Below are 9,930 nucleotides of genomic sequence, written 5' to 3' on the forward strand. Positions count from 1 at the left end.
CTCAAACTTGTGGTTGGACAAGGAAAAACTCTTTTGTTCTTCCATCGGTTAAACCTACTTGTCTGCCTTTTTTCTCCTTCTCGAGACTCAAACGCTGCACAGTTCTTAATCTAGCTTAAATCAGCTCATGAGGTTTTGTACTTTGCCTCAGCTTCCATTCACAATAGATTCGTCACGAGACGAACAAGCTGCTATGTATGAATCGCTCTTAATCTAAATTCCACGCTCGTGTGGCCTCCAAAGAAATATTTTATCCACCAACTCGAGGAACCTGCACCGCATTAAACAGGGACTATTGGATGATGACCCGAGCATTAGCTGAAAGCTCCCCAGTCAATCATTACAGGAAGGATTATGATGGCTGATGACATTGTACTTAAAGCATTATGTTCTCGTAGCCATGTACATTAATGAACGATCCTTATTTTCATTCTACGAACGGAGTCGTAAGCTACTGTTGTCGTAAGTCCATTGCCTTTCTGGCTTTGTAGCCATATACGACCTTGGCATTTTTGTCTGCACATTCCTACAGCGTGTAGAAAAGACACAGACAGTGGTGGTAATTATTATTGGCATTATTACTACGATGCAATAAATGAGAGAAAGTGGGCAACCTCGAAAGCCACGGGATTGAAGGAGGATTACATTAAGTAATCCAGAGAAAGTTTGTATATACTTACTAGAAGATTTAAGTAAAACCCAAATTTGATTTAGTTGATTGAAAATACCTTAGCTTGATCCGTTGAAATTTAAAGCAAACACATTCATTCATAGTTATCGGAATCAGAGTAATATATTTAATTGAAAGAAGCAGCTGATGTCTTTAGACAGTATATTTTATTGAAGAGTGATGGGATCATATTTAACATTCAACCAACCCATTATGTATGTATATATGTATATATATATATATATATATATATAATAAATATGTGTGCCGACAGCTACAAGATGTGGTAGAAAGAAATTATTTTAATTGTTGTTTATTAATATTCTAATCTAACTGTATAGAGAAATGAAATCGGATATTGTTTTCCAACCAAACGTACGTGTGGGAGATGCAGGCCGTTGGATCACGGAGTAACGAGGGCCCCACTCTTCGATCACTCGCCGCAACGGTCTTCGTGGTTACCGTGTCGTCGCGGGTCACAGTCGACGCCACCACCTCGCCTCCTCCCCCATTCCAATCCCAAACGCTGTGGCCCCACCATCATTTATTTAGCAGGTTCGCATAATATATAATACAAGGCTGCAGAATGGAGTGGCCTCGCAATTAACGACGCACACGAGCAGCGAGTTAAGGATGTGTCTCGGAATATATGTGTTTTTTCTCATGAATTAACACGCAAAAAAAGAAAAAAAGAAAAAGGAAAAAAAATGGTGTTTCTCGTTATCGTCTTACTTTTACGTCCCTTGGAACCGTCGTCGCGTGCTTCTCTTTCCTCCGCTTCTTCGCGACCAAACACACTGGCCGGAGGGAGGGATTAGATGAGATCGCGGCATCGGAAGGGAAGATTTGAAGGGTTAACACGAAAAAAGAGAGAGAAAGCGACCCCTTAATCAGTGATTGGTGGAGAGCGAGGGAGGCATTAAAAAAGTCACATCGGTTATAGAGCGACTAGCGCAAGACATGCTCTGAAACCACCTGTGTCCTTTTGTTCCCCTACTTCCCCTCCTCCATTACCCACGACTTTCTCCTCCCCACCCCCTTCCTCCTCTCCCTTCTTTCTTGGCGTGCTCTGTGAAAAAGGGCGGAGGAAGAAGCTAAAAGCAGAGGAGCCAACGCCGCTCCTGCCATTGATAACACCTCCAACCATCCATCCATCCATCATTCGAAGACACAAAAGCCAAGAGAGAAAACGAGGAAGAGGAGGAGATAGCAGGCCGTTTACCCCTCTGCCTTTTAGATAGGAAGAATCCAGTTTGGTAGTTGCGGAACTCTCCCCCTTCCCCTGTTTAGCCTCTCCTATAATTATGTCTTCCTCCTCCCTTTGACCCCTTCTGTATATGCACAAAGCTCTTCCCCCCCAGCGCCCCTCGCCCTGCGCTGTCGTCCCGACACCACGACGATGAGACGGGCTGAATAGACAAGGCCCGAGGGATGCAGAGAGGTGACGGGATGGCTGCAGCTGAGGAGATGCTGGTGACCGTGCGCCAGGGGAAGAAGAAGGGCAGCGGTGAGATGAAGGAAGATGACAAGGAGGAGGAGGAAGAGGCGAATCCGAGCGTCGATGCCGACAAGCTTAGCTACGAGATTTTTTCCATCTTGGAGAGCAAATTCCTCTTTGGCTATGAGGATCAGAAGCTTTGGCTCACTAAGGAGCCTCCCTTGCCCGTCTCCGATCCCGGCACGACTGCGACTGTGGCGACGCCCTCCGTCAAGACTCAGAGGGGCAAGGTCCGCGTACTCTGTATCGACGGCGGTGGCGGCGGCGGCATGCGGGGCGTCCTCCCCGGTAAAGCCCTCGCGTACCTCGAGCAGGCCCTCAAGTCTAGGTCCGGCGATCCCGACGCCCGGATCTCCGACTACTTCGACGTCGCCGCCGGCACCGGCATCGGAGGCGTCTTCGCTGCCATGCTCTTCGCCACCCGCGACGGCTCCCGCCCACTGTTCCACGCCGATGACACCTGGCGCTTCCTTGTCGACCACGGTGAACTCCTCTTCCGAAAAGCGTCCTCTTCCTCCTCTTCGTCATCGTCCTCCCCCGCCTTCTTCCGCCGCGTCTTCCGAGGCGGGGTTGGCGGAGGAACCGCTGCGGCCACGGCGGCGATGGAGAAGGTCATGAAGGAGGCGTTCGGGGAGAGACTCACTCTGCGGGACACGGTGAAGCCGGTGCTGATCCCGTGCCACGACCTTCGCAGTTCGGCGCCGTTCGTCTTCTCGCGCGCCGACGCTTTGGAGAGCGAGAGCTTCGAGTTCCGGCTGTGGGAGGTGTGCCGGGCAACATGGGCGGAGCCGGGTCGGTTCGAGCCAGCTGAAATACTGTCGGTGGACCGTGCCACCGTCTGCGTCGGCATCGACGGCGGGCTAGCGATGAGCAACCCGGCGGCGGCGGCCATCACCCACGTCCTCCACAACAAGCAGGAGTTCCCCTTCGTCCGCGGCGTCGAGGACCTGATGGTCCTCTCCCTCGGCTGCGGAGCGACTGGCGCTGCAACCGTCGTGCCGGAGGCAGACCAGCGCAGGCTCCGGCGATGGGGCGCCAAGGAGTGGACCCGGCCGGTAGCCCGGATCGCCGCCGACGGAGCCGCCGACCTGGTGGACCAAGCCGTGGCGATGGCCTTCGGTCAGTGCCGGAGCTCCAACTACGTGCGTGTCCAGGTAACTCCCCTCGCACCCAGTCTCACTTGTTGTTAACCTGCTCCCGCTCCCGGGTGCCTCTGTAGCAAACGTACACCTACAGAGGGTGATGGGGAATGAGGACCACGGTGTTAAGATGTTCCGAAGGTGCAGACTGGTCCGGCGTGGGGTCTCCCCGCGTTCATGGTTGCTTTGGGAATGCCCTGTTCTTCCTCGAATTAGAACTAAAATTTGATCTAAGGGGAAAAAACCGGATTCTCTTTATATATTTTTATCTCCTTATATACACATACATATCGGGTGTTTTGTGATTCTTGGTGGGAAGGGAGACGAGAATGCATTGTGATCAAAACTAGTTGTCCTCATATACTAGTACTAGCTGTCGATGGACGCCTCTGCCACATCTCTTGCTATGCTGCGTGATGGTGGTGGTGGTGGTGGTGAGCAGAGCAGCCTCCTGCTGCACTATTACTGTGGGATCACATGGGGAGAGAGAGAGAGCAATGACATTGCTAGAGCATTGGCTTTTAGTTTATGTTTCCCATCCCACAAACAGGGATTTGGGGGGGGTCCCTGTCCCAGGCCCCTGCTCAGCCTTTCCCCTATTCTTTGTTTCAGGACATTGATCAGTTTAGCTCAGCAAAGTTACTCATGATGGTTTGCACCTTGAAAAGCTTAACCCTTTGTTCTTTAAATGACAGGAAACGCCTGGTTATTACAGTTTAGCTAGAGAGCATAATTGACTTTTTCTTTAGTTTTGTTGAGATGCATTTGGTACTCAGGTGTATTTAGAGGCTATATAGCTTAAGCGAGTACACCCTACCTGCTTTGGTTTCAGTCAATCGTTCCCCTACTTTGTTGTCCTTCATAAGATGATTGTATTATAATAGCATAGCCTCTACCTTTTGCCCCGATGAAAGATCAGTGAAAAAACTGCATGCTTTCTGTTGATAAATATGTGAAGGCAGGCCGATAACTCATATGAAAGGTTTCAAATAGTGTTGAAGAAATTTATAGATACAACTAGGAAAGGTTTAAAGTGCCAATTCATTCGATAGGGCTATCTCATTTTTCTCTCTTAGCTGATTTTTTTTATACTATGATGTGTATTTCTTTTATGACATTCTATGGTATTCTGGACATTAATTAGTTGTGTTTTGTTTTTTACCACAAGCATAGCCTTCAAGCATGGGGAGATGTGTTGTGGACGTGGATAGCGACCCAAGCCCAGCAAATGTAAAGGTCTTGTTGGAGGTAGCCGAAGAGATGTTAAAGCAGAAGAATGTAGAGTCAGTGCTATTTAGTGGGAAGAGGATCGGAGAGCAAACAAATATGGAGAAGTTGGATAGATTTGCAGGGGAGCTCGTGCTGGAGCACCAACAGAGGAGCTGCAGGATAGCTCCCACAGTTGCATTCAAGCAAGCAGCTTCCAGGTCCACGTAGACTTGTGATGGGGCTGCCCACAAGAACTAATCATCTTTTTTTCTCCTGTCATTTGCTGCTTCCAGATCCTGCTGGTTTTTTCATAGCAGAATAGCATTGATCTCTAAAAAAAAATGAAGAAAATGCAAGGAAATTGTGGGATATTCCATTTGTTACGGTTAGGAAAGATACATTTGCAGGTTCTTCTCAAGAAATCCCTTTGTTTTCTCATTTTGTGATAATCAGTACAGTACTGCTTTGTTTCCAAGCCTAAAAAGAGAATTGTGAAGAAATTGCTTTTGTTTTAGACTTTCAGTTTCTCAAAGTTCATATTCTGTAAAAAAAATGCTCTCTGAGCTTTCTCCATTCAAGCTCTTGTAAACAAATAAATGAAAATTGCTCTATGGACTAATGTCATTTGGGTATTATCAAATATGTGTTACTGTTCTTTCTTTCACTTTGGTCTTCTTATTTAAGTGGAATCGTAACACTTAACACCTAGTGGAGTAAACTGATAAAGAACAAGGTTGTTCATTCAATTACCTTTTGTATTTGCTTGTTGTTATCTTAAAACTCTTTAGTCAATCTACCATACTACCTTTTCTTGATATTGATCTATTCCTTTGTAATAATAAAAGTTACCACACACATTCTAAGGAACTAGCTGTTTGTTAAATTGATAGTGTTTTTCATATGAAAGTTCTTTTTGAAACTGGGAGCTATCCATAGCCATGTTTTCTTCTATCAGCTGTGACAAAGTGGTCCATGAGCTGTGAACAAAGCTTCGCGCATTTAGGTATTCCTGGGGCTTTATTTTAAATGTTTTTTTTTCCAGTCGACTGATTTCTTTGATTTTCTGATATAGCTCATCAATTCAAAAAGAAAAGTTTGCCAGGAGCAATCAGTGAATTAACATCAATGGATGACTGCTATTGATGGCTTATTTGCAAAATTCTAAGTTTGCTGTCACCTCACTTCAACTTTAGTTGGCAGGTTGATTAACTGATCTACTTGCCACCAAGAACTAGATTCCTACTTTGGCAGAGAAAAGCATCTACCATTGGAAAGCTCCTGATCGCTGAATGGTATGTCTTTCACATGCCAGGATGAAACTTACTACCTAGTGGTTTCATCTTGTTCAACTGTACTTGGTATGATTTTCTCCTAAGCAGACATGATCATTCTCCTGTATTCTAGAAAGCTGTGGGATCTTATAGAGCCTGTAGCTCAGATTTTAATCCATTATTTGATGATTATGCCACTTTTCTGTTTGATGAATAATAAATTGCAAGTTTCTACAAGTTTCACTTGATAACATCTTCTCTTCCAGCCTGCAACTTCATTTGGTCTTGCAGAAACAACATATCCTTGAGATGACAGTCGTTCTATCTGTAGACACTTGAACAAGCTTTACCGTTGCACTCTCCATATTTTGTTAGGTAAATCTTTTTTTCTCTCAGAAGCATCCGTATTTTGTAGGTTTCTTATGCATCATGTCATGAAGATCCAACAAAAAGATAGTAAGGATTGTTCTTGCGCATACTCCACTGTTAGAAGTGAAATGGTTTTTGTTCAAGTTATTCATTAAGCTTATTTGTTTGTTAATACTTCCTTGCATAACTTTGAGCAATGGTATTCAAGTATTGTTCATTTCTCCTTTGAAAGTTTGGACTCCGACCTTGTTTTTTCTTACTCCAAATTTATGTAGATTATTGTGTTTAGGATGTGTTAAAGCTGAGTTGTCTAGCTTGACAAAGATTTATCGAGGATGACAGAAAGAGCCTTAGAAGCAACTATGACAACCAAATGAGAAAGGGACATCATGCCCTTCAACATGGTCGATTTTCCTTTTTTTTCTCTCTATATTTTCCATTAGAAAGATGAAAACCAAGTTAGAATTCCAAGGAGAGCAGGGTTTTTTTTTCCCTGTAAAAGAAAGTAGAACTGTATGGCTTTGGTTTTCACCCATAGCCTGTTATCTTGCGAAATAATACTGAAAAATATTGAAGCCCCGAATAGAAGGATTTGTAGAAGTCTGTGGTGTCATAGAAGATATGGTAATACATTGAGAGAGTTCATGTGAAGGTTTCGTACCTGTTCTTTGGCAGTGACCTGTTGGTGACTTGTTTTCCAGTTGAAGGTTTCTTTGTCAATCAACTGATATTGGTCAATTAACCTGACGGCTGCTGACCTTTTCTCATTATGATTCATGGTACTTGTTACCAACCCATGTTGTTGAAACTATGAGTGTGTGGCAGCTTCCAAACTCTTGTGCTCATAATTAGTAAGAAGGAAATAAGATCACCTTTCATGTGGGAATAACTGTAAATTCTTTGAAATATTTTGTATCAGCTGAGCATTTTGGAGGGAGTTCTAATGGGATTGTGTTCAGTCATATCTGGGTGAATTCAGATCTTACCTGACATTTTCAGGAATTTGGTTCACCACAATTCATCTTTAAGATTTCTATAATTTGAAAAAAAAGTCTTGACTTATGATGTGTAAATTGTATTTAAAATTATAAGTTCAAAGATTGAGAAAGGTGCATGCAACTTAAGTACCCAAAACAATGCAACTAAACAACTTTTTGAAGATCTCGTGGTAAGAGCCCTCGATTTCTCCTACTTGTTTGCTCGAGTTAATGGTTTATAAGACAACTTTAGAAGGTTTACGTAAGGGATGGCATTTGTGCTTAATCGTGATATGAGTTTGGTGGAGCTTCTCTTTCCCTATTCCTGAGAAATGAAAATATGGTACATTTGTCTGATATGAATAGATGAGGCTGTACATGGGGCTGTTCACTCTGAGATCAAATCTACGCAGAGGACCACGCTACAAGTATGTGTTGTGATAAAGTTAGATCCAGTGAGGTTGGTGACAGGTTGGTAGCTTGCATCCAAGTGGAGAAAAAGGATTGGGTTCTCACTCAAGCAAGGTTATTGCAGGCAGATGGTGAGGTTGTTGTTTGGTTTTGCTTGAACTTAGTTTAGAAAACATGAATACTATTATTCAAAATCCATGCAGGTGAAACTCCTAAAAAAAGGGATGGTCTAATATACAAAAAGTCCTGTCAATATAGAGTTTGGAAATGGTCAATGTATATTACTTTTTATTCCTGGTAGATAAATTTTTAGGGTTCTTGGTCCCAACCCCCAAAGAGAAAAAGGAAACATCAGTGTTAATATGGATCTGCTTATAGCCTGTTATTTTCTGAATGGTTTCTTCTCTCAAAAGTGTCAACCAAAGTTAATTCATGCAAGTCTTACTTGTTCTAGTTTAATCGTCCGTGCTAGTAGTTACTACATCTGGGGTATTTGCAAAACCATGCCTTCATATTTTAGGACATGAAGAAAACTGACAGATCTTCATAGGTGAATGAGATTGCATAAAATTTTAGAATTATTTTGTAAACTACTGACTTCTTTTCTATATCGTTTATGCTGCCTTCTGATGAGGTCTTCATGGATGAATGAGATTGCATAAAATTTTAGAATTCTGTAAACCACTGACTTCTTTTCTATATTGTTTATGCTGCCTCCTGATGAGGTCTTCATAGATGAATGAGATTGCATAAAATTTTACGAGCATGCAGGCCAGTTGCAGAATTTTCAGGTAAAATTATCCTTTCTTTCCTGTTTTTTTTTAACACAAGCATTGTCTAAAATGTTATTCCGCATCCAAATATATGAAACTGCTATATTTATGTTACATCATTTTCATGCTCAGCCTCCGTTCTTTACTCATCAACTCTTTTGTTCTTCCCCACTAGAATTAGAAACTGATGCAGGAACCGAGAGGCAAAGAGAAGCCTGCAAACCAGCTTTTTCTGACATCAGTGACAACAATGAATGATGAGGAGAAAAGAATATCACTAATGCTCCTCAAGTCCTTTCATCAAATCATGCTCGATTAGCTTCCCTCATTTGTCTCCACTCCTCAAGAAAGAAATGGGTACATGCTTTTAAGAACACACATTAGCTTCCCTCATTATGGGTTTGTCTGCTAGTTGTGCATGTTGGTGTGCCTTATCTGAAAAGAGGGGTTGGGGGGCCCCACAAGCATGCCTGAACTTTGAGATTTGTGCTGCCGTTTGGCTTTTCCTTTGTCTGTGAACACCAGGCGAAGAGTCTCGGTCGGCAAGTCTGACCGACCTCTGGACTACTTGTGCAGCCTTTGTGGTGGGTTGCCAATTGTGGTTAGGGGCATTCAGAGTTTGCAGGACCAGCGAGGACTTTTTGTGTCCTGCTGCTGCCACTGAAACTTTCACCTTCGTCGAGTGAGAACATCCATCCTCCTCCTGCCTTTGTTACTGCAGCAGCTTTTTGAGGTAGAACCATTTCCTAGTTCTCATTGGTTCTCAACTCATCAAGTCTGCTCTGCTGCTGCTGCTGCTGCTGGAATTCAATAATGAAAAATATATATTTAGGATAAATAACAATAATAACAAGGTTCTGACTACATAGGAACCATTATATGGATATCCCTTGTCATTATTAAGCTAGAATCTAAAAGATAATATTTACTTGTTGTGAAGTTGTTTTATCCCAACTATTACAAAATGATTATTTTCAAGGATCCTATTTATTTGGTTGAACGTGATTATTTTTTTTCCCCAATTGAAAGTACAACGTTAATCGAGGAAAAAATATATTTATCCTCAGAGAACTTACCTAGACATTATTGTTATTTAATTTTCATTAGCTATCATAAGTCAACTATTACTTGAAAACTCTCATTTAAACTAATTTTATTTAAAAATAATCATCATGCCACAAATGTTAGAGGTGTATAAGTATTTTATATTTTTATATAAATTTTTAACTCAAGCAAAACTTTATTAGCCATGATTAAAAAAATTTCAATTGATGGTTGTTAATGATTATATATATATATATATATATATATATATATATATATATATATATGTGTGTGTGTGTATAATCTTAATATTTGGAAGTATATATATTCGTTAAGTATATATACTTACGAGGCATCTAAAAGATGCTATTTTGAATCAGTGAAGTCACGTGCTAGGCGCCTGGGCGAGCGCCTGGTAAGTGGGCTGGGCGGGCGGGCAATTACAACCGGGCGCGGCCCAGGCGCTCGCCTTGTCCTGATTCAAATCAGGCTGGGTCGAGCCTGGATCGAGTCAATTGCATTTGATTCTGGTTTGATTGAACCAGATGAAACAGTGTCAACACCCCCAA

General features: G+C 42.6%; 1 protein-coding gene across 1 annotated transcript; it reads left to right on the forward strand.

Moving 5' to 3' along the window:
* Positions 1-1,621: 1,621 nt before the first annotated feature.
* On the forward strand, positions 1,622-5,180 carry LOC135661136 (patatin-like protein 6). Its single transcript, XM_065176471.1, has 2 exons — positions 1,622-3,322; positions 4,481-5,180. Exons 1-2 carry the CDS (start codon positions 2,102-2,104, stop codon positions 4,742-4,744), a joined length of 1,485 nt encoding a protein of 494 aa, XP_065032543.1. The 5' UTR covers positions 1,622-2,101; the 3' UTR covers positions 4,745-5,180.
* The last annotated feature ends 4,750 nt before the right edge of the window (positions 5,181-9,930 follow it).

This window comes from Musa acuminata, chromosome BXJ1-4 (genome assembly GCF_036884655.1).
Source record: "Musa acuminata AAA Group cultivar baxijiao chromosome BXJ1-4, Cavendish_Baxijiao_AAA, whole genome shotgun sequence".
NCBI lineage: Eukaryota > Viridiplantae > Streptophyta > Magnoliopsida > Zingiberales > Musaceae > Musa > Musa acuminata.